General features: G+C 32.5%; 1 protein-coding gene across 3 annotated transcripts in view; it reads left to right on the forward strand.

Annotated features, from left to right (window-relative positions):
• LOC127712402 (VWFA and cache domain-containing protein 1-like) overlaps positions 1–24,115 on the forward strand; it is a 41,743-nt gene extending 17,628 nt beyond the window's left edge. For all 3 annotated transcript variants that reach the window (XM_052218797.1, XM_052218796.1, XM_052218798.1), the window contains exons 8-24: positions 836–961; positions 2,506–2,570; positions 3,773–3,917; positions 5,073–5,349; positions 6,086–6,197; positions 7,454–7,634; positions 8,464–8,600; positions 10,351–10,517; positions 11,586–11,696; positions 13,149–13,250; positions 14,936–15,038; positions 15,971–16,066; positions 17,319–17,453; positions 18,126–18,226; positions 20,307–20,426; positions 21,352–21,485; positions 23,760–24,115. In XM_052218797.1, the coding sequence (XP_052074757.1) occupies positions 836–961; positions 2,506–2,570; positions 3,773–3,917; positions 5,073–5,349; positions 6,086–6,197; positions 7,454–7,634; positions 8,464–8,600; positions 10,351–10,517; positions 11,586–11,696; positions 13,149–13,250; positions 14,936–15,038; positions 15,971–16,066; positions 17,319–17,453; positions 18,126–18,226; positions 20,307–20,426; positions 21,352–21,485; positions 23,760–24,067 (2,420 nt within the window). In that variant the 3' untranslated portion in view covers positions 24,068–24,115. The remainder of the gene's footprint in view (positions 1–835; positions 962–2,505; positions 2,571–3,772; positions 3,918–5,072; positions 5,350–6,085; positions 6,198–7,453; positions 7,635–8,463; positions 8,601–10,350; positions 10,518–11,585; positions 11,697–13,148; positions 13,251–14,935; positions 15,039–15,970; positions 16,067–17,318; positions 17,454–18,125; positions 18,227–20,306; positions 20,427–21,351; positions 21,486–23,759) is intronic.
• The last annotated feature ends 1,503 nt before the right edge of the window (positions 24,116–25,618 follow it).

The raw sequence follows: 25,618 nt of genomic DNA on the forward strand, positions 1-25,618 counted from the left end.
CTAAATACTAAAAGAAGCATGTTTCTTCATTTTTTTTATCAGTGGTGGTTTCGTTATGATTTAAATGGCGCTCGTCCGTGAAAAAGTTGTAGAGTTATGATTATAAATACATGTATAAGCTTATTCATAGATTGATGAGTGTGTCATGTTCGGCGGCATATTACAAGAGAAAGAGTAGAGCCAGTGACCCCAATTAACAGCCCTGTAAAAATGCATTTTTAAAACTTTTAGCCAGAAACAGATATAGATTTCATTTTAGTCAATTTTCTTGTAATTTATTATCTTTCCGACCTTATTTCATGATTTCATATGTGGTGCCATCCCTCGCCTATTCAAATTTAGGTTGAATAGTAAAGAAAAAGGTATCTTACCAAATTATGCCAAAAATAAGGCGTTCTCAAATTCATCTACATTTATGACGTCAGAAATACATCACTAAAGAAGTGATTGGTCAAGAATATTTCATAACTGAAACAATTGGACATATTAAGATATGTTTTCACATAATTTTCTCAACTTCATCGCAGTTAAAAACAATCTGAATTTTTGGGCCAACATTATGAGTGTGTAAACCACCGAAATAAAGATTCCTGGCGTTGGACAGGCACACAGAGAATGTGACGGGTAAAATATATTAGCAGTCAATTATGTGCTGTCATGAAGATTGATGTAACAGCACACTGTAAAAATCTTTCCAAAATGATTTGACTTACAATGTATCAGGTGATCGCAAATTTAAGCACAAGTTACAAAATTACAAAATATACAAAGAACCGATCTAAAGGTTGATTATAACATTGATATGATTACATAGACATTTATAAATTCATTTCAGTGAAAGTGATTTTATTCGTTACTGATGGGAAATCAACATCGGGAAGAGATCCTGTTCACGTAATAAGCGAAGAGAATGCCAAATTACAGAACAAAATAGCAATTTTCACATACCTGATAGGACAAGGTTATTTTTTTACAATTATTCCTTCTTCCACACTTTTGGTTAAATTGACTTATAATTATTATATAAAAAATATGTTCCCAGTTACGAAATATTTTCTCAGTTAAGAAATATGAGGGGAAAATCCTGAAATATTCATGATCGCAAGTGCAGTAAAATGCATCTGTATTATATCATGCGATGAACTTATTATGTATTCTTGTCTTTAATATTTGCTTGTGTGCTTTGTCTATATGATGATTTGTTTTTCTTTGTTGAGATATTTATTTGTTTTTTATAGTGATTAAAATAAAACACAATATTGACAGCTGTACTCCCATTTTTTGATATTTATACCGATGATGTTTTTTTTTGCTCACACATTGTTGTCAACATTATAGAATTCTATGCGACTGTCCTACAAGTGAGATGTTAAGCTCGCTTTAAAACCATGTTTAATCCAACATTTTTTACATAGGGAAATGCCTGTACCAAGTCAGGAACAGGACAGTTGTTTTCCAGTCGTTTGATGTGTTTGAGCTCTTGATTTTGTCATTTGATAAAGGACTTTCATTGAATTTTCTTTGCTATTTTTTTTTTTATATTACTGTAATCTCAAAATACTCTGATGACTTATACTCTAATGATGTTACACTCAATATTTTTTATTCATTCCATTTTGTATAATGAACTCCCATGTACAAAAATTACAGGGCTGTCTGTCAAACGTTCATTGGAAAGTATTTCATCATGAGTTCAAATGTAATTCAGAAAATATGAGGTCCAAAAACTGTAATTTTCATCACTTTCGCTGAACGGTCATACATATATTATTTAATAGTTCGTTTTTATGTATGTTGCATTGTCGTTTGATTTTTTGTTGCACTCCAGTGTTTCTGTTGTTTCGTTGTTTTCCTCTTATAGTTGATGTGTTTCCCTCGGTTTTAGTTTGTAACCCGGATTTGTTTTCTCTCAATGGATATATGACTTTTGAACAGCGGTATACTAAAAGAGGGACGAAAGATACCAGAGGGATATTCAAACTCAAAGATCGAAAACAAACTGACAACGCCATGACCAAAAATAAAAAGACAAACAGACAAATAAAAGTACAGATGACACAACATAAAAAACTAAAGTCTAAGCAACACGAACCCCACCAAAAACTGGGGGTGATCTCAGGTGCTCCGGAAGGTAAGCAGATCCTGGTCCACATGTGGCACCCGTCGTGTTGCTTATGTTATTACAAATCCGGTATACTACTGTTGTCTTTATTGATATACAAACATATTAAATCTAAAAAAAAATGACATATCGTCAAAACTCCTTCAGTTTATCCTAGTGTTAAACAAAACTATCATGTAATTTTCCGATTGAAACTCTTAGTTCTTTATTGTTTCCTTTTACTATTAGAGAATGCTAGCTTCTTTACATATTTATTGTCATAGTATTTATTAAGAATTTTTTTTTCGGTCTGTAAAATTCTTTATAATTTTTTTCTACCAGAATTATTTTAACTTAAAAATATGTATAAATAGTATATTAATTTCTTAATTTAAATCTGATAGATCTTGATGCTCAACAGCAATTAGCAGACATGGCTAATCAAGATCTTTCAATTGGACCTAAGTCAGTGAGTATCTGATTATGTTGTGTGCATGCTGATTTTATCAGTCAATGCAGGCATCAATGAAAAAATTCGTTTGAGGGAATTTGAAATTTACAATCGATTCGATGCTAGCGACATATATATATATATATATATAACAGAAAAACAACAACGAAAACATCATTCCTACTCTTTTAGGTATAAAGCTTGGAATTTTGTATATAAGTTTGCAAAAACAATAACAGCAGCTCACACAATAATGCCGATGAATTCACATGGTACACTTAAACTATTTCCGATTTCGTATTTCAAATCCGGGAATAGTTGGATAGGCATTAATTTTAAAAAATGATTACCTATTATTCAATTATGTACTGTCGATAGTTATAGTTAATTGATTTTCTAATACTGAATTAAATGTGAATCTTAGTGTATGTAACCATTATAAGCCCAATAACGGAGATTAGCATTTTTTTTGTTTTTTTTTTATAAATACTTTAACCCCAATACATATTCATATGTCTGTCCTACTTTGAACGACAAAATTATGTTATGTCTACCTGTGCGAATTTCAAACGCGCGATTTTACTCCAGTACTTAAAACCTTCTATCTCTTATGGGTGGATTTTACATAAATAAATAAAATCGTATAATATAAGCAAAATGAGGATGTTAAATTTGATGTATGCCTTTTTGTGCTTCTTCGTTACATTTGTTTGTTTTTATAGTGATTAAGATGATAAAACAATGTTCACTGCTGTACCCCTATTTTTGACATTTTTACCTATTGTGTCTGTTTGTTTTGTTCACGCATCGTTGTCAATATAATGGAATTTGATGCGACTGTCATACAAGTGAGAGGTTTAGCAAGCTATAAAAGCAGGTTCAATCCACCATTGTCTACATAAGAAAATGTCTGTACCAAGTCAGGAATATGACAGTTGTTATCCATTCGTTTGATGTGTTTGAACTTTTGATTTTGCCATTTAATTGGCGACTTTCCTTTTTGAATTTTCCTCGGAGTTCAGTATTTTTGTGATTTTACTTTTTTCTAAGTCGGGAACATAGTTTGCCTTTTTAAAATTTTTTTTTTATCTAACATGTCTAAATGTGTGTTGTTTTGTTTTTATTATTTTGATAAATTAGTCTATATTCATAAACCAGACACAATTAAATAATGCAGTTTCTTTATTGATATTAAGAAATGATGTAACCAATTCTTTCAGGATGGTCATTTCGAAGGTTTTAACCAGATTGATCAGAAACTGCTTTCAACTAAATTGGCCACATTTTATATACATCTGACAACAGGTAGTCAGTCAGATCAATCAACGTTCACTGTTCCCTATGTCGACCGTTTCTCAGAAGTTGGTAAGAATTATTGCAATATTACATGATTATATCAGTATCCGTCAACTTTTTTTTCAATGATTCCGTGTCATAAATTGACACTATGTCAAGGATATCTATTGAATTTGACTTTTTCATACTTATTGTCGAAAACGCATCAATTAAAGTAAAAACTTGATTAATGTTATTTCTAGCACTGGGTCGATATATCTGCTGATGAACTGTTAGTACCAGTCCCAGTACCCAGTGCATTAGTAACAGGCATGACCATACGGAACTGTCCTATTATATTGTTGGGCAAAATAAGAAATTATCGCACCGCGGGTAAATTATGACGTTCTGATTGGTTTAACACCGTGACTAGGTGATGGATCCATAGGGGGTTAGTAAATTTCATATGGGGTTCATGACTTCACGTCTACTATTAATGGTGACGTCATCTGTTGATGTTGTTGTATTTCATTGTTTATTGTTCTACAAAACTCGGCAGAAAATGTCCCACGTGCTATAAATTCGTTCACTACTGACCCCATACGGACCAAAGAGGGAGGGTAAAATCTGAAAAGCTCCAATCCCTTTTCTTTGGTTGGCTTTTCTTTTTATACTTGTTGGTCTTCTTAGGTCTTTAACGTTTGTATTAGGTTTTGAACTTTTAAACATTTTATTACTCTAGCATTACTACTGATAGATTAAATGACAAAATGCGAACCGGATACAGGAAAACTGGTACTTGTAGTGTAAATAGTCATTTCAGAGTCATGTACTTGAATAACAAACAACAAGGCATTTTGTTACACGACAAGTCACTTATGATTTTACAAACTCTTACGAAATTTTTACATACTGGTTTGTTCATTCAAAACATCTTAATCATTCAAAATGTACTCATTTACATGTGGATGAGTATATAATGCGCTCATAACAGATGTGTTCATGCAATATGAATACTAACGCACATTCACTTTGTTGTTTAGAGTTTCCTGTAAATGAAAAGTATTACTCGATTTCTTTCTTCTATTGGTATGTCTGAAATGAAACCATAAAGAAAGGGATTCTTCGATCTTGGAGTACTAGTGTTTACTTTAGAAATGGTACACTATCGTGAAAATATGCATTTTTTCTACTAAGTAATAAGTATTGCCTCACCGCTGTACATGTACATTACCTATTTTGTAGGTTTGATAACATCATTATGCCGTCCTGTTAACGTCATTAGCTTTCATGGAGTCATGTGTACAGATGTGAAGATAAGTGAACTTTTAACTGAAATTGAGTACTTTTCAGAAGACGAATATTCATATGCTTTTATGATAGATGGACTCGGGAGAGTTTTTATGCACCCTCTGTTGCCAAATGCAGCCTTTGTTAAATCTACCGAGGATCCCGTGTTAGTTAATATTGGTGTATTGGAAAGAGAACAACAAACCCAATCTGTTATTGAGTCAATGAAAAGGTAATTTCGTATAGTATACAGAAGTAATGCACGTTACGTCGCAGTGGAATTGTTACAGTTTCTGGCTGTCATCTTGACTACTTAATAAAAGAGAAATTGAATCAATTGAAAAACGATGAAGCGGATTTTCTCCAAAGTTTCAAAATTTTGATAATCTAGAACGATTTTATTTATTCTGCCCCACCTAAGGGCATTGTGTTTTTCGGTCTGTGCGTCCGTTTGTTCGTCTGTCAGTCCACATGTCCCGCTTTAGGTTAACGTTTTTGGTCAAAGCAGTTTTTGATGAAGTTGACGTCCAATCAACTTGAAACTTAGTAAACTTGTTCCTTATGATATAGTTTTCCTAACGTTAAAGCCAAATTAGTTTTTAACTAATTTTATGGTCCACTGGACATAAACAATGATAGTGTGAGAGGGGCATCCATGTACTATGGACACATTCTTGTCTTAATAATTACTGTTTTTAAAAAAGTTTTTCGTCAAGGTAGTTTTTGATGAAGTTGAAGTCCAATCAACTAAAAACTTAGTACACATGTTCCCTATGATATGATCTTTCGATTAATGCCAAAATAGAGATTTGACCCTAGTTTCACAGTCAACTGAACATAGAAAAATGATACGGTTCTTCTACTTTTCAGGTTTTCAAATGTTCGGTTTTAGTTGTTCTTGATGAAAATACTTAGATAACTCATTACGTATTGCATTTATATAGTGTTGTTTTCAATTTTTGTTTTAGTGGTGGCATGGGAAAGAAAACATTAACGAAGTTTTTTACGAAACCACGTGGCAAACTTGTGAATGATGGTAGCAGAGATATTAGTCTTACAGCATATTTCTATTGGGGCTCAGTAAGAATTTACAAATCATTCTGTTTTTATACATTTTTATAATTCGAAAGTCATTCATTAAAATCATATAATGTTGGATCTTCACTCTTTAAGTCTGTATATGTTACAGTTACAGGAAATGAAAACTTTATATCTGATCGCTTATCAAACAGCATTATAAGATACGGAGATTTGGGACGAATGCAGACACAAGAACTATCCACCAGGGTCCAATTTAAGCAACTGTATAAGGCCTTCAAAAATGAGTAAAATCAACATTGTTTGATTAGCATTAAAGGCCCGGCATGCTAAAGTATGGAACAATTCATACGAACAAAATGATAAACGAAAAACACATATGACAGACAAAAAACTCTGAACTAATGGCCCTTTGCTGTAGACAATCAAATGTATAGAATTTACTAGTTAAACAAAATTGTAACCGCCCATCTCTCCCCAAACCTTGGACAATGTTGTAAAAACATAACGTCCGATCAACCTGTTAAATTCGACAATAGCAGCTTAACACATCAGAATGGCTTAATTAAGTTTTTCAACTGCTAAGTACAGAAAACTTAAATGTATATAAACCTTTCGTTAACATAATACTTATTGGAAGCGCTTAAATCAAAGAGAAGGTAAAGGAAGCAAAATAAAAGCAACGTTGGTGAAAAATAAAATACAGGTTTACCAAAACTAGAAAAGCGTTGCATCAATAGCTGATCTACAATACAGTATGAATGATTTGCCACAAATGAACTGACTATTGAGATAAGACGCCCAGATGCATGATGTCTACTGACTGATTGTTAGAACTTTCATGTGAAAGTTGTCTAAACCAGACAAAGAAAACATAAATGCGATACTGACATAGAAATTATCATTACAGGAAACAATTATAAAAGAATTCCAATTGAATGAGGAATAAACATTTCAAATAGTGATGAGTACCCATTCAAACGTCTAATTTGGTTTGAACTGGTTGATTGTATATGATGAATAGTGTGTCATAATATTTTATAAAAGATTAAACGTTTACTTATATCCTTTCATTTAGTGTTTTAAGCCTATGATACAAGTGAGAAGTTTAGCTAGCTGTAAACCAGTTTTGATCCACCATTTTCCACATAAGAATATGGCTGTCCCATGTTAGGAATATAACAGTTGTTTTCCATTCGTTTTGTGTGTTTGAGCTTTTGATTTTGCAATTTGATTTTTTTCTATGTATATTCTTGTATTCAGTCATATACAATCTAATTTTCTTGCCTTATCTGTAGATACCACAGAGTAATCTTTCCTTGTGTGTTGTTCTTGTGGATGAGTCGTATTCCGAAATAGACGAAACTGAATTCAAGCCCAACGATGTAGATTTACAAAATGTATTCATGTACCATGACAGAAGCCTTTTGAAGGACTCCTTTTCCGATTGCAAATTTTATTCAAGACGAGTAACATCAGGTATGTCAAAAGGATGTGAATCATCTGAATTTGTTATAGTTGTTAAATATTAAGATAAGGTAATGTGCATTGTGATATGTTTATTTTTGTTTTTTTTATTTTACATTTGCTAGAAGTATAGGGGAAGGTTGAGATCTCACAAAACTTGTTTATCCCAGCCGCTTGTTTGCGCTTGCACCAAGTCAGGAGCCTCTGGCCTTTGTTAGACTTGCATGGTTTTTTTAAATTTTAGTTCGTTTATATGTTTTTGAGTTTAGTTTGACGTTAATTGTCACTGAACTAATACACATTTTTTATTTTAATCAATTTATTTAGGGCCCAGCTGATGCCTACCTCCGCGTGCGGACTTTTCTCGCTACTTTGAATACCCATTGGTGGCCTTTGTCTGTTATCTGCTCTTTGGTCGGGTTGTTCTCTTTTTGACATATTCCCCATTTCCATTCTTATATGACGATTTCGTAAAAAATATTTATTTTAGGGAATGGCGAGTACATTTTTCTATTATTAAATTTGTACATAAATCAAGCCGATTTTTTTTTTCTCGTTTCATTTTAGAATTATTTTTGTCAACTCGGGGCATGGTATGGCTTGATATGCAGGATAGGCTTTGTTGACGGCCGTACGATGACCTAGGGTTGCTAACTTTTGTTCTGATGACAAGTTGTCTCATTGCTATTCATACCGAATCTTCTCATGTTTTTACAAACAAGGAATCATATGATAAAGGTATATTGTTAGCAAATTTTACTTTACACAAGGTAGCTGTTTAAATAATTACAAAACTTTTTACATTTCTGTGTCAATATAATGAATACCTTATACATTTTAGATCGAAGTAGTGTGAAATTTTCCCAGTCTGCATTTCAAAACCCTTTTCAGTACTTAGACCACGATGAGACGGCTGAAGATGTCACAAATTATCGCGATTATCTTACAAGACAAAAAATAACTAATCCTGGATTTAAGGTGAGATAGTCATGATAGTATACATTACAACAACAACTGTTTCGATAATGTATCTTTATACCTGTATTAAGTAATTATAACATTATTTTTTTTTAAGTAAAGCTGAATTCATTATAAAATTATATTTACTTGCTATTTGTGAAAACTCTCTTAAATTTTGCTCCTTAACTTTTTCCTGAAAACGTTTGCATTTTGATTTTGATATTGGATAAAATATGTTGTTTAACAAAGAGAATATTTATAGTTAAAAGGAATAATTTAACAATTCTTCACAGTTTCTAAATTGAAAATCGGTATTTGTTTAATACACATAAGTATAACGTGTGTTTATGGTCTTATATCTTTTGATGTCAGAACTTAACTACATACAACCTTTATGTACCAATCTACATTATACTATATTGTTCCATCGTGATACGAACGGCATGAACGCTAAATAAAGGCAATAGTAGTGTACCGTTGATCAATATTCATAAATCGTTTAAGCAAAAACAAATCCGGGTCACAAATCAAAACCAACAGAAACACATCAACTACGAGAGGAACAAAATAACGAAATAGTTATCAAAGGCGCGTTTCGTCTACATAAGACGCATCAGTGACGCTCAGATCAAAATAATTATAAAGCCAACCAAGTACAAAGTTGAAGAGCATTGAGGACCCAAAATTCCAAAAAGTTGTGCCAAATACGGCTAAGGTAATTTATTCCTGGGATAAGAAAATCCGTAGTTTTTCGAAATCTTCAAAGTTTTGTAACAGGAAATTTATAAAACTGACCATATAATTGATATTCATGTCAACACCGAAGTGCTGACTACTGGGCTGGTGATACCTTCAGGGACGAAACGTCCACCAGCAGTTGCATCAACCCAGTGGTATAAATAGTTATCAAAGGTACCAGGATTATAATTTAATACGCCAGACGCGCGTTTCGTCTACATAAGACTCATCAGTGACGCTCAGATCAAAATAGTTATAAAGCCAAACAAGTACAAAGTTGAAGAGCATTGAGGACCCAAAATTCCAAAACGTTGTGCCAAATACGGCTAAGGTAATCTATTCCTGGGATAAGAAAATCCTTAGTTTTTCGAAATCTTCAAAGTTTTGTAACAGGAAATTTATAAAAATGACCATATAATTGATATTCATGTCAACACCGAAGTGCTGACTACAATAGAAACCCTTAACTGAAAAACAAGAACAAACGCCACCATACATAACAACGGACCTTCTGATAATAAATGCCATATTCTTATTCCATATATAAGAATGACATCATAAGTGTTCATCCTGTCGATGCTTCCAGTATATCTCTATTTGGAGTTAGTGCGATTCCTTAGTTGTTTTCACTTGGATAAAACAGTAAAAAATGGCAAAACGAGGTTACAACATTACTGCCGATCTTCCCGCATTGGGCAAACTGAAGAACGCCTATTCTAATATGTTGATGATTTCGTATCATTTTAATGCATATTTGCCTGTCGTTCACGTGTCAAATATTCTTTCCCTTCATAGAATTATAGTTTTGCTGTACTCAATGAACTATCAATAATCATCACATTCATAGCTCTAAAGAGATAACAATGCAAGAATATTGATAATGATAAGATGACTGCAGTGTATGATAGCTCCAAAAATGGCATTACACAGACTGCAAATCACGTATTTGCATAATCATTATTACTTTCGCTTTTACGCATTGCACTTAACATTTAAGTATAAATGTTTTTCTTTACATTTATTTTGGCAGTCGACGTTAAGATCAGCGGTTTTGGCTACATATAAAGCTGAGCAGTATTGGAAATCTCATCCCGCGAGATTTGTGTCATGGAGATACATTGGAACAAAAGCAGGAATGATTAGAATTTATCCTGGAGTTTCATTGCAGAAACCTTATGATCACGAAAAGAGAGCTTGGTAGGCCATCGATGCATTTTACGTTCATCTCATGTAATAAAAAAACGTTATTAATTTCATGCGCCCTAATCGCTTTTCTGTATTTACCTTCATTAGACGAATATTTGAAAGCCAATGATGTTAAAGAACTAAAAATGTTGAAGAGCTGTAAACCAAAATAGACCTTAAATGATAGCCAAATCCATATAAGGCCAACTTTGCCCGAGGAAGTTGAAACCTTAGTTACTGTATAATTAAAAAATTATAAACAAGATAAAATTCTATTCCAAAATAGTTGAATACAAGAAATACGTTTAAGTACATAATATTTTACTGATATAAATTATTTTAAATAAACAGCAATTTTAATATTCATCTAATTTAACAGATACATATATGTGAAGGGTAGTATTGGGGACAAAATAAAACAGGACATATTTTTCTTTCAAATAACAGACAAATAATGTTTATCTGCCAGCGTATAAATAACCTGGATTTAAATAAGTCAAGGTCACTGTACAACCTTCAACAATTAGCAAAACCTATACATCACAGTAAGCTTTGAACGTGACAAAATGTTTTCAATGTATCTTAAGGAAAAATTTTCGCTTAGTGTGTTGATTATCCAAAAAACAAATACTGTTATTGGACTAGAAATACAAATAAGCGATAGAATTTTTCAGAAAAAAGTATGAGTTTCACACTATGATAATACGCTTTCAACCTACTTATACTTTTCCGCAATTAATTCTATGACATACAATCGAATTTTTAACGATCATGCTTTAAAAGTATTCATAATTATAAAGTAAAAGGAAAACATTATTTTCCACTGATTTACTTCACACGCATATCGTGTACAGCACGTGTTTTATTTATAGGTGGCGTCAGGCAATGGCACATCCCAATGTAGATCACATGTTTTATTTATAGGTGGCGTCAGGCAATGGCACATCCCAATGTAGATCACATGTTTTATTCATAGGTGGCGTCAGGCAATGGCACATCCCAATGTAGATCACGTGTTTTATTTAAAGGTGGCGTCAGGCAATGGCACATCCCAATGAAGATCACGTGTTTTATTTTTAGGTGGCGTCAGGCAATGGCACATCCCAATATAATGTTTTTAACTACTCCTTATGTTGATTCTTGGGGATCTGGAATAGTCTTATCTCTCGTGCACACTATATACAAGAAAGGGTAAGTTGTGTATGTTGTAAATAACTAGAGATGTGTATGGTAAAAATTAAAGTAATGAGAGTCATCATATACCGTTGGTTCACCTCTTTATAAAAAACCAGTTCAGAAGTCAATGTAATAGAGCCAAGTCTCTGTACCCAATAAAAAATATTTTGAGTCATGTGTTTGACTTGTTTCTGCAATGGTCAGAACCAAATAAAAGTATACACAACCGGACAATGAATTTTCTTAATGGTGTCTTATTGAATTTGGCTTTTCTTTGTTATATGCTATTTAGCTGGTATGTTTTATGACGCGGAAAAGACATTGCTATTGAAATTTATGACACGTCTCCGGAAAACTTTTGTTACTATGATTTCGAACTTGTTTCTTATTCATAATAAGAATTTTTGTCACATTGACAATCAAACACATTGACAATCATACAACAAAATTTCGTTTCAGTTAAAAGATTTTGTGTCTTAAATTAAAAATGAATTCATAAATTACAGAAGTTTTAAAACTTTTAATCAAGAAAAATTTGTACATGAACTAAATTGTGTAAATTTTGATAATTTGCTGTCAGTTGAAGCATATTCAAATTTTCAATCTGAATTTGTTAACATAATTGACAAGCATATACCAATGAAAAAAAAAGAAGATCAATAGAATCACCTGCACACTTTATGAATAAAGATCTTAAAAAGGCAATTTACAAAAAGAATGTACCGTAACATTTACAGATCTGAGAGTGCTCGCAGTTACTGATAGCTAGTTCAAAGCCACTAACAATTAATAAAAAAAGTCATGCATCTAAGACTAAATTATCAATCCGTACACATCCAACATCCAATGGATTTAGTGTAAAGACGTCATAAACAGTCAGAGAAAACCATGACCTTGTGCAATGCCAAGATACAGGTATCGACAGATTGTAGATCCATGAATGTGTATATGTATATAACAATAATATTTAGTTTGCTTTTAATTTACTGATAACAAAGTCAATATCAGTACCAATAAAAACAACATTTAATGATCTAATTACAGTGTTGAATTGGTAACCTTTTAGAATAAGTTTTTTTAAAGAATCGATAAGTTTACCAGGATCGTTTCTAAATTTCTGGGCACGGTAAACAATATTGCCGTAAAAATGAGGATGTGCAATCCCGTTTGAAATAAGTTTTCTACAGGTACAACCAAACTTCAAAACCAAATCTGTATATCTGTGGAAGAATTTAGTAAAGGTTTTAAGTAATTTGTGGTAACGAAATCCCTGGCTTAATAATTTACCAGTAATACATAGTCGATTTGAAAAGCTCTCTAGAGCTTGTGTTTATGTAGTTTATTGAATATCGACTTTGAAGAAAACTTTGAATTTGAACTCTTGGTTTTATCTTTTAATACACTGATTCAGAATTGTTGTAACATGCATTTTGTGTGCAGCTATTAAATTCTGATATTTTATTGCAGTTCTACCACAGTAACTGCTGCTGTCGGTGCTGATTTTCCACTAGAATACTTCAATTGGTTGTTCAGTAGTGTTTATCCTAGTTGTGATGATGTAACTTACTGGTAATTGTTTTGTTTAATATCATTTTTGTAGGGTATCATCAAATGTGTAGCTAGTGCTTTACAGTGGTAAATCATTAAAAAGTAAACAAAAATACCGAACTCCAAGGAAAATTCAAATCGGAAAGTCTCTTATAAAATGGATAAATCAAAAGATCAAACACGTCACACGAATGCAAAGCAACTGCCATATTCCTGAATTGGTACAGGCTTTTCCTTACGTGGTAAATGGTGGATTAAACCTGGTTTTAAAGCTAGCTAAACCTCTCACTTGTATGACAGTTGCATAAAATTTCATTATGTTGACACCAATGTGTGAACAAAACAAACAGACATCAAAGTGTAATATGTCAAAAATAGCATTACAGCGGTCAACATTGTGCTATACCCTTAATCACTATAAAAACAGACAAATATGTCAGTAAAGAAAACCAAATTGCTTAGACAAAGCACATAGGCAAAATGAAAGACAATATTACAAACATTGACCACAAAACAACAACACATCGGCGGAATGCATAAGTACCGAACAAGATAGAGTTATATAATTTGTTATTTTATCTCAATTTGTTTCAGGTGATTCGGATTTATTTTTTTCATTTATCATTATTTTCTTGTTACTTTCTTGCTTTAGTCACTTTTTATTCATAGAATTTTTTTTATAAATAAATGGCCAATGGAAAATAGTCTATTAAAAGATGATTCTGTATCATTTTGTTAATACTCAACAAACATAGAATTTTGTTGTAAGTTCCAGTCTTTGTAAGAATCGGGCAATTTTGAAAAAAAATCAAAACATGAGCGAGAAAAACCCATCGACCTAACCATCCTATTTTGAAGTTACCCTCATCCTGTGTTAGAAATGGTAGGTCTTTCATTTCTGCGTGTCTGGTAATTCGAGAAATCTCTAGATAAATTTTAGTTACAATGACAACAAAATACAGAGCTAGTTACCCTTAACTGGTAATTTCTAGTGTATTTCAGCTAAATCATATCTTGATGTACGAGAACAGGAAAAGGAAACGAATGTTATATTCGTGCAGTTTTATACATTTTAAACATAAATTATTTTCAACTTGAGTGGGTTGTTGATTGTCATGTTTTCACCACTTCCTGATTCGTTGGCAGATTGACACTTAAATGTTTTCATTTCAAAGAGACTTAATTATAAATAAACTCATCATAAATACCAGGATTGAACACTACATTTCTTATGTTATCGGTTTTCGATGTCACTAATTGATTTAAATAAAGGCAACAGTAGTAAACCGGTGTTCGAAGGTCATAAATCGATTGAGAAAAAACAAGTCCGGGTTACAAACTAAAACCGAGGGAAACACATACATCAAATATAAGAGGAAAACAAACGAACAACAGGAACCCTGAAGTGAACATATAAAAACCTCAGAAATAAATAACACTTTTATTTCTCTTGATAATTAAAAAAGCCATAAACTCGCACTTTATGTTCAAGCATAGTACATGCAGTACGCCTTTTGTGTTAACATACACATAGTCACAATATTTATAAAACAAAGTAATTTCCCTACGAAAAACCGAAATTACCTTTAACCTCTGAACGCCTGCTCTTATTGTTAATTAGTTATACCAATGCAATGCAAAATAACACTTTAGGCGTACCTCAATTTCTGGGTTTATATTCATCATATACATTTTCTATTTTACAGGTGCATTATTGTTGACGACAGTGGATTCATAGTAATGCATCCGCGACTTAAAGAAACAACAATCGAATCGGGCTTCAAAGAACCAAAACATATCACAATTGAGGTTTGTAACAAATTCAACGCTTATAATTATGGATTAGTTTATCCATATAAGCAGCCTCTTTTACAACTCATATTTAAAAACTTTTTATTTTCATTATACAAATTTTATATGTTCTTTATTGTTTGCTTTTTCTCACAGTTGTTTTTTTTTTAAGAAATATTGTACTAAACAAATTTACGAGATAAAAAAAGAAAGGAGTTACTTTCTGTCCCTCACTACAATTATTTTCAAACTGCAGTTTGTCATTCCCAGCATGTGTATGTTCCTGCTTTCAATTAAACAATTGACGCCAAGACCACTGAAATGCAAACTTATCAGATTGAAGACTGTGCTGCTTTTGAATAGAAAATAACACTTCTAAAATTCTCTGAATCTCTTCTCTGGGCTTACCTTCATTAGAACATGCATATCTTAAAATTCGAAATCCAAGGATGTATAAACATTTGCAAAAAAATCTTCAGGAGCTTTATGACAATAAGGAACTTATAATAAATGGTAAAATCCACCTAAGCTCAAACTAACAAAGCTAATCCAAATTTAAACATGAATTCAATCCCATATTGAATTTGTCAATTTTATAAGAAGTTCACTTATTGAAATGTTAGAAGCACGTTTGAAATTTAAAAAAAAAACATAACCTCAGATACTTATAATCTTTCATCTTTGACAGCTATCTACTCTGAATAATATTCATGTAAAAGCAAGACAGAAAAAGAGTCGAATGAATAAATGAAGATATGTAATCGCTTTCATCATGTTCATGTTACTTCTTTTTTCTAAATCCTTTACTATATAGAACTGAAGTATTTTTTCTTTGTGTCAATTTGTTTTGGTTCATCATTGAAAGTTTCTTCCTGCGTCTTCTGAAATTTCAATATCATTTTGAAATACATTGTTATGAATTTGTTTTTCTATTGCTGTGTATTTTTCAGGAACCAGGTATTGCAAAAATTCTGAAACGAGAAGGTGTACTTAACTCGAAAGAGTGCCAGGATTTTTCGAAGAATACAAATTTAAGGTCCTTTCGGGTGAGTTTTAAACATGTTAAAAAGAAGATATAAATTGACCTTAAATTAGATATAAAGGATAATTATCAATCGGTAACATAACTTATTGTGGACTTCTTGGTCCGACAACCTATATTTATCAATTATTATGTGTTTCATTTAATTTTTTATTAGCTTTACATCTTCGAAAACGGTTTGTTGTTTGAGATTAAGCTGAAACTTCGTAGACATTTCTCCAGAAAATGACTCTTAAATAGATTGTGTTTTGGTGAGGTTTGTTTGTTTCATTTTACGGGATTTGGTAGAAGGGATAAAGTAGTTATTTACGATTTTGAAGGGTGTGCAAATATCTAATTATAAAGTTCCTTTGCCAAATCCGGCCTTAACCGGAGCCGTATTTGGCACAACTTTCAGGATCTTTTAGTACCAATGCTCTTTTGAGAGTATTTTATACCAATTGGGTCCATGCAACTGGTAAGACGGACCAAGGGTATCACTCTCCCAATACGCATTTTTTTGTTAACATGAAATATTATTGTCACATACATTTTCTGAAATTAAAAATTGCACATTGCGAAGCCAAAAGGTTAAGGTTTTTCTACCTCGGGCATATATAGTTTCAATCGTATTTTGCAAAACTTTTAATAAAAACTGAATTTGTCTTTCTCACTGTTTTGATTTGACCTTTACTGATGAGTCTTGTGAAAACGAAATGCATGTCTATTGTATCAAATTAAAAGCCTGAACTCTTTGCTGAGTTTTAAACTGATCTTATTGTTCTACTGAGTTAAATGCTTTAAAAATTTGGCATTGTTTTTCTCTCGAGTTAACCTAATGACATACACCACACACACATATGTCTAGCGCAGAGGAATTATAATTGAAGGTTTTTAGTAAGCATGATTATGACGTCTATATGACATTACATACAATTTAGGAACTTTAATGAACAGACTAGATCGCATTCTAAGAAAACGAGGTACTGTTTGTTCCAATCGTTTCCTGTTACACCCATTTAAAGGACCAATTATGGTTCTTTTATACATTTTTTTCACCTTCTCTCAGGGATGATTTATTTTAGAATAAGATATAGAAAAAATATAATTACAATGTTATTCGATCAAATACGACATTTTTCCTCAATAAAATTACAGTGTACAAATTTTGTTCCCATATGACCAGATGTTAGGAAAAACTTAAAGAATTAAAGATACCGAGGAAAGATATATCAAAAGTCTTAGTTTAACAAACGTTCACTAATGTTATTGATTAGGTGACTATGCCAGGTAACAAATTAGGAGGGCTAGATTTCAGAGACACTGATGAAACATTTGAAATACGACCTATTGCAGAAACGAATGTATTTATCATAAGAAGACAGACGCAACCTTCTACTGACTGTAAATGTGTGAGTACCACATATCTTCATTACAATATATGTATTTCACTCTTGTCGCTTCAGTAGATGTAAGTTATTTGGAATGCGTTCCCTTTGAGATGTACTTATATGTACATTATCAAAGAGCTTGTAAACAATTGATATTCCTCTACTGCTTGATACGAATAATCAAAGATATGTTTCATATTGAATTTTAAACATATTTTGTATTATTTCTAGTCTTGAAAGGAAGAACAGCACAAAACACACACTCGTGTGTTGACTGCTGATACAAAATATGATGGTAAATTACATAGTGATCTTTTTAGAATTGTCTGAACTGAAGTGTCAATAAAACGTATGGAGTGCTCAGTACGTGACGTTAATACTTGCTGAGTGTTTTGTTATTTGTGTGAGTGTCTATAATGAATTTATATAAAGCAATGTTTAATTGTAAAGAAACACTATTCAATTACTAGTAATATAAAGTTAAAGCGTTTCATCAATTCTATCTTTTTACGATAGTGCATTATCAATGAAAGTAATATAACAAATAATTGCTTTCTTAAACTGACATGCAGACATTAGTGAATTTTATTTTTTCAAATAACACATCGGGGATCATTTCATTTGCTGTAATATTCTTATATGATATAGTTAAACTTCTAATTTATCTTTGAATTCATTTGTGTTATCTTGAAGGACTCTACATCACCTGACATCGTAGAATGCAATAACCAGTGCCAATGTTTATGTCACAGTCCAATTACTTATGATGTGTGTTCTAACAAATATAATACAGGGTAAGCATATGAACAAATAAAGTTTTTGCTCATTGTTGAAGGCCGTATGGTGGCCTAAAGTTGTTATTCTATGTCATTTGATCTCCTGAAGAGTTGTCTCATTGCCAGTCATACCACAGCTTCTTTTTTTATATGATAGGGACATGCAATTTTGGAAATATCTCAATTCAAATTTTACATTTATCTCTTATTGACCATCTCTCATTTGCGTACTAACATTTCTTCATTCTAACTTTGAAGTGGCAAATGTACAGTTGGAAGTCACAAATTATTAATTTTTAAGTTGGAACTGAGATATTCCAAGTTGGATGTGGTAAATGTCAACGTGATTTCTCCCATATTTTTTGTTTAGGAACTGAAAAGAACTCGGAAATGTCAACTTTAAACTGATTAATTTGAACAAAGGAATCTTCCTACTGGTCTTTCGTTATATACAGATAAACACATTACTGTAGATTCATTTAGTTTCGAGGGTATCAATTTTCGTGGATTGAAGAAAACTTGCATTTTCGTGGATATTTAATTTCGTGGTTTGCAAAGATCTGCATACATTTCTTCAGAAAATTAGTGATTTGTTGAACATTTAATTTCGTGGTTCCCCTCTGACCACGAAATGCACGAAAATTGGTATCCAACGAATAATAATGAATCCACAGCATATTCCCGATATTTATATATTTTTGCATAGTCGGCCATAGCTGTTGTAGTTTTTAGAAGCTTTTAGTGAGCTATAAAACCAGCTTAATTCAACTTTTTTTTTTTACATAAGAAAATGTCTATACCAAGTCAGGAATATGGGAGTTGTTTTTCATTCGTTTTTGAGGTTTTGATTTTGCTATTTGTTTTGAATTTACCTTGTAGCTCGATATTTTGGTTATTTTACTTTCAATAGAGTGTATTAAACGGCTCTGGCCTAACTTTTCTTTTTTTTTTTGGTTTTATCGGTCCTTCAATTTTTGTTTAAGTTTTGGATTTTCTAATATTGGCTTATAGTATTTTAGTTTTATGCATACGATAGTGTCAATGAACTACAGTTTATTAAAAAAATCTATTTTAGATTATTTGGCCAATTCTAAAACTATAAAACGATAACACTTTATGCTGAAACTATTTTTGTATTACCTAAATAATAACCTTGATTTGATCTCAAAGTGGTATACATAGTTACTAGTACGTAAAACCAACCATGTGTTGAACAAAGTTCTTTCAAAATTTCTTATTTGCTTTGTCTATGGAGTGTCTTATGCTTTTTAATTTTTCTTAGTTGACATAGTTGTTTGTTTTATTGTGTTTAAGATTAGAAAACAATGTTTTTGATGTGAGCGTCACTGATGAGTCTTAAGTTGACGAAACGCTCGTCTGGTGTATTAAATTATAAGCCTGGTACCTTTGATAACTATTGACTGCTGTAACAAAATTTTAGACATTTTTAGAAGAGTGGCGAAAGATACCGGGGGAACATTCATAGATATAAGAACATACTGACAACGCCATGGTATAAGAGCAAAAGACAATCAGACAAATAATAGTACACAAGACACAATATAGAAAACTGAAAACAAGCTATTATGTTTTTTCCTTTTGTTCACACATTGTTTTCGATGTAATATTTTATGCGACTGCCATACAAGTAAGAGGTTTTGCTAGCTATAAAACTAGATTTAATCCAACATTTTCTACATCAGAAATGCCTCCACCAAGTCAACAATATGTAAAGGACGTTTTTCATCCGTTTGATGTGTTTGAGCTTTTGATTTTGCTATTCTGAAAGGGACTTTCCGTTTCGGATTTTCCATGGAGTTCGATATTTTTGTTATTCTACTTTTTATTGTAAAACAGTTTATATATTAAACCATAAATTAAGATTGACCTCAAGCAAAGTATCTCATAATAATAAATTCATTTATGTTAGAATATCATGTAATTGGCCAGATAGAAACAACATGTTGATTAAATGATCATTATAGACTAAAAAACTTTTTACTCTAAGAATATGCTTTTATTGATTGGAAAAGTTTAAAAATCCATGTATAGATCTAGGCAAACGTATAGTAAAACAAATGATATTTTGTTTCAATAGGTCTGCTGTTCCGCCATGTAGTGCCCGACTGCCAGATACATCAGGTGTAAGTCAGCCAGATGATACACAAGGTCTAAGCACATGTTATGTTCCGAAATGTCATCAAAAATCAACAAAGACGTATGTGTTAATCTCTATATTTTGTCTAAAAAGTTCCAAAAACTTTTAGTCATGGGTTTCCGCCTTTACTTTAAACAATTCAACAAATGACGACTAAAGTGTAATAATATTCACTTCATATATATAACTACATGAACAAAATATATTGATTTCATTGTGTGTGGTCTTAAGATGGATAAAAAAAGTCCATTGAAATATAGTATGTGCAAAAGTTAACAATAAATCGAATAGCAAGATGGAAACTATTGTTTATACGGAGGGGTTGAAAAACGTTTAACATAACTAGAAATTGGTTACTTACCTGGTATGCCAGACATAACCAATATATGAAAATACGAAAACAAAAATTGAAAGGCTTTGGATTGACCCACTTGCGTATAGCGGGCACTTGCAGCTACCCTCAAACACAGAAGCGACCAGACAAGAAAAAGAAAAAAAATATTTCAAAAGATTTTACTTAATAAAAGTATAACAGTTTGATGAGTGTTTTGCTATTGCTTTAAATTATGTCACAATATATATAATGTATAAAACTGTTGATTTTTTTTTTATAATTCATCATTGTATTATGATAAAATTAAAGACTCGGCAAATCTTAGATCATTGTGGCAATGGAAGTAAGTCATATTCGCGAACATCGAACTTATTTTGTTACTATAAATTCATTATTATTCGGTATATAACAATTTCCGTGAACTTCAAATTTAAGTGTATCACGAAAAACAATTTTTCTACGGTCTTATAGTCCAAAACCACATAGTTAACGAAACTAAAATATATACGAAAAATCTCATCTCTATTCACGAAAACTAGTAAACAAGAACATAAATTAATCTACTTTATTTTGTGAAAAGAAGATATATTTTGGTTTTTCCGGATAGTATTGAAAAACGTCACACACTTTATTCATTTGACCTCATTTCAGAGACTGTTTCAGTGAACTAGAATGTAGCTGGTGTGAATATACAGACCTCTTACAACAAATAGCTACACCATGTTGTAGGCTTAAAGAGGAATGCACATTTGGTAAAACAAAATCTCAATACAGAAATACGTGTGGTATGTATACAACCAAAAATTTACCATTTAGGAGTACCTATGTGCTGGTGGCTATCGTGTTGCTCGGTCTCTAGGTTTGTATGTAGTTATGCATATACGATTACCGTAGTGGAGCCCTGTGTGTTGGTGAAATTCGTGTTGCTCGGTCTCTAGGTTTTATGTAGTGTCTGGAGCACCTATGTGTTGGCGGCATTCGTGTTGACCAGGTTCTAGGTTTGTATGTAGTGTCCAGAGCCCCTATGTGTTGGTGGCATTCATTTTACTCAGTCTCGTGTTTTGTATGTAGTGTCCGGATCCCATCTGTGTTGATGGCATTCATTTTAATCTGTCTCGTGTTTTGTATGTAGTGTCAGGAGCACCTATGTGTTGGTGGCATTCATTTTACTCAGGTTCGTGTTTTGTATGTAGTGTCCGGAGCACCTATGTGTTGGTGGAATTCGTGTTGCTCGGTCTCTAGGTTTTATGTAGTGTCTGGAGCACCTATGTGTTGGCGGCATTCTTGTTGACCAGGTTCTAGGTTTGTATGTAGTGTCCAGAGCCCCTATGTGTTGGTGGCATTCATTTTACTCAGTATCGTGTTTTGTATGTAGTGTCCGGAGCACCTATGTGTTGGTGGCATTCATTTTATTCAGTCTCGTGTTTTGTATGTAGTGTCCGGAACCCCTCTGTGTTGATGGCATTCATTTTAATCAGTCTCGTGTTTTGTATGTAGTGTCAGGAGCACCTATGTGTTGGTGGCATTCATTTTACTCAGGTTCGTGTTTTGTATGTAGTGTCCGGAGCACCTATGTGTTGGTGGCATTCATTTTATTCAGTCTCGTGTTTTGTATGTAGTGTCCGGAGCCCCTTTGTGTTGGTGGTATTCATTTTACTCAGTTTCGTGTTTTGTATGTAGTGTCAGGAGCACCTATGTGTTGGCGGCATTCATTTTACTCAGTCTCGTGTTTTTTATGTAGTGTCCGGAGCACCTATGTGTTGGTGGCATTCATTTTACTCAGTCTCGTGTTTTGTATGTAGTGTCCGGAGCACCTATGTGTTGGTGGCATTCATTTTATTCAGTCTCGTGTTTTGTATGTAGTGTCCGGAGCCCCTTTGTGTTGGTGGTATTCATTTTACTCAGTCTCGTGTTTTGTATGTAGTGTCAGGAGCACCTATGTGTTGGCGGCATTCATTTTACTCAGTCTCGTGTTTTTTATGTAGTGTCCGGAGCACCTATGTGTTGGTGGCATTCATTTTACTCAGTCTCGTGTTTTGTATGTAGTGTCCGGAGCACCTATGTGTTGGTGGCATTCATTTTATTCAGTCTCGTGTTTTGTATGTAGTGTCCGGAGCCCCTATGTGTTGGTGGCATTCCTTTTACTCAATCTCGTGTTTTGTATGTAGTGTCAGGAGCACCTATGTGTTGGTGGCATTCATTTTACTCAGTCTCTAGTTTTGTAGGTAGTGTCCGGAGCACCTTTGTATTGGTGGCATTCATTTTACTCAGTAGTGTTTAGTTGACTCGTTTTTCTTTTCGTTGATTTGGGTTTTTGTAGTGCCCTGACGTTGTCACTTTCTTATCGATTAATGAATTTTAATGTGCCCTTGACTGATGTATGGTAGAATTTTACCATGTACTGTTTCTTTATAGTCTTTGTTAATTCGTTAACTGTATTTTGCTCAATGCAATACATTGATTAATAATTATCCAAGAAAACCTTCAAATACGTTTTTGCGCAGTTAGCCCTTTTGAACAGAAAATATGGAGATGTTGTATGCTTTCCAATGAGACAGCTATTCACCAGAAACCAAATGATGTATATCAACTATATGTGCAATGAACAAACCCCGTACCGCATACAAGATCAAACCATTCAAACAAAAGATGAATGTACAAACAAAAAACGAAAAAAAACAATATGATATACAGCAAAAAGCGACAACCACTGCATTACAGGTTCCTGACTTGGGACATGCACGCATATACAGAATGTGGTGGAGTTAAACATGTAAACGGACACCGAACCATCCACGTACCCAGAACAGTTGTGTAACGGCACAACATAAACACCAACTGTAAAGATCAGTTGAAATACCTATGGCTCATCAGATCAAACATTTCAGCCTACTTCGCAGAGATTTGTAATTGTTTTTATTAATTTTAATTCGTTTATTCATATAGGACAAAATCCAGTTATAATGTCTTCGCGACTATATTTATATTCGCGTTATTTCTCAACTCCCAAAATTCTCGAAATATATTTGGTTAACAGAACATACCAATATTTTATTTAGCACCGGCTACAACAGACAAGACGTCAGGCGAAATTGATGCAAGTAAAATTGGAGGAATAATTGGTGGATCAGTAGCATTTGGTATATTACTCACTCTTATAATGATTTGTGGAATAAAGTATTTCAGAACTAGAAATCGTAATGAAAATGCGGATCCGTATATAGATGCTATTCCAGATTACGAACTTAGACAATACACAGAAAAAGAGGAATGTAGTAGTACGGATTCACCACCACCGCCATACCAGATTCAACCTGCAATTAATCATAATTTTTATTTTGACTCATCTCCTGGACAAAAAGTTTGATATTGACAATTGTGAAATAAAAGATTTCTTCATAACATCCGCTTTTAATACGTGTTGTTTCAATTTTTTACAGCACTGGGTCGATACCTCTGCTAGTGGACTATCAGTCCTAGAGGGTATGATCAGCCCAGTAGTAAGTACTTCGGTATTGACATGATTAATAACAAACCTTTCTAAAATTGTTCGTTTATAGATTTTAAAATTATACAGAAACTAAGGTTGCAACTCCCTCAGGCAAAGTTGAGCTTAGATTGATTTTGCTATTTTTTTAAGTACTTTTGGTTATATAGCTCTTCAGCTGTTTTGGTTCTTATATATCCTCGGCTTTCAAATATTCGGCTTTGAGCGTTCCTGGTTAAGGTAAATCCAGAAAAGCGCTTCGAACGCATGAAATTAATAACGTGTGTTTTTATATTTTTTCCCATATCATGCAAAGACCTTTTCTAGGAGGAACAATTTACATAATCTGTTTTTTAACATATTTTTTATAATTTACATCTCCTTATTATATATATTTTTATATAGTTTTTTTATCATGTTTTTATTCTTGTATTAAAAACAAGGTACAAATAAATGTTTGCCCCTCTCCAAATAAGTTTATATTAATATCATTGATGGTCTTAGTAAAGAAACTTGAAAAAACAATAATGTTATTGTGTTCCGGTGAAAGGAAGGTTGCCTAGCAACGGTTTTAGCTAGATTTTAAATTATCACATATTAATTGCTTGATCAGTGAAAATTAGATCAATTCCAAATAATATGGTCTGTTTAAGAAGAATTTGAAGTCACAAATGAAAAGTCCCTATATGGTTAAAAAACAACCTAGCAACGATTAAAAAATGGGTGTTTTCCCCTCTGAAGTATGAATTTAGCAGTTGTTTCGAGATTTTTCTTTTCCATATAGTATTGCATTCAATATACTGTCTAAGTCATCATTATTCTTTTTAACAAATTCCGTATTGAGCATAGCAAAACAAATGTTGCTTAGCAACAGCAAACAAAGGTTTGAATTAAAGACAACTACTAATCAATTAGTAATTTTCTAGTACAAATTAAATTAAATGCAATACAGATTGTTTGTTTATAAACAATATATTAGTTATAAATGATAAGTCAGTTCAATTGTAGTTCACTTAATGCTTATTAACAACTTATCTAGAAAACAAGTGCCTAGCAACCGTTCAGTAGTGTTTTTTTTATGTTATCTGAACTATGAATTTAGTAATTTTGGAAGAATATACATGTACTTTCTCATAAGGTGTTACACTATAATATAACCATATAGATTATCATTAATCTTTTTTATGAATTCTATATCGAGCATAGAAACACACATGTTGCTTAGCAACAGCAAACATTTTTTTTTAAATTAAAGACAACTACAAAACATACGTTTCAATGTGAAGGCTATCATGAAAAGAAGACTATAAAGAATTTACTAATTAGGGGTTGGTCTGAACAGTTTTTAAAGATATTCAACAGTGAAAGTCACTTGGAAGCCAGGCAAAGAAAAATGAGAACTGAGTACTAAATAAACTGTCGTTTCTTTGA

Source organism: Mytilus californianus, unplaced genomic scaffold (genome assembly GCF_021869535.1).
Source record: "Mytilus californianus isolate M0D057914Y unplaced genomic scaffold, xbMytCali1.0.p SCAF_8, whole genome shotgun sequence".
Lineage (NCBI taxonomy): Eukaryota > Metazoa > Mollusca > Bivalvia > Mytilida > Mytilidae > Mytilus > Mytilus californianus.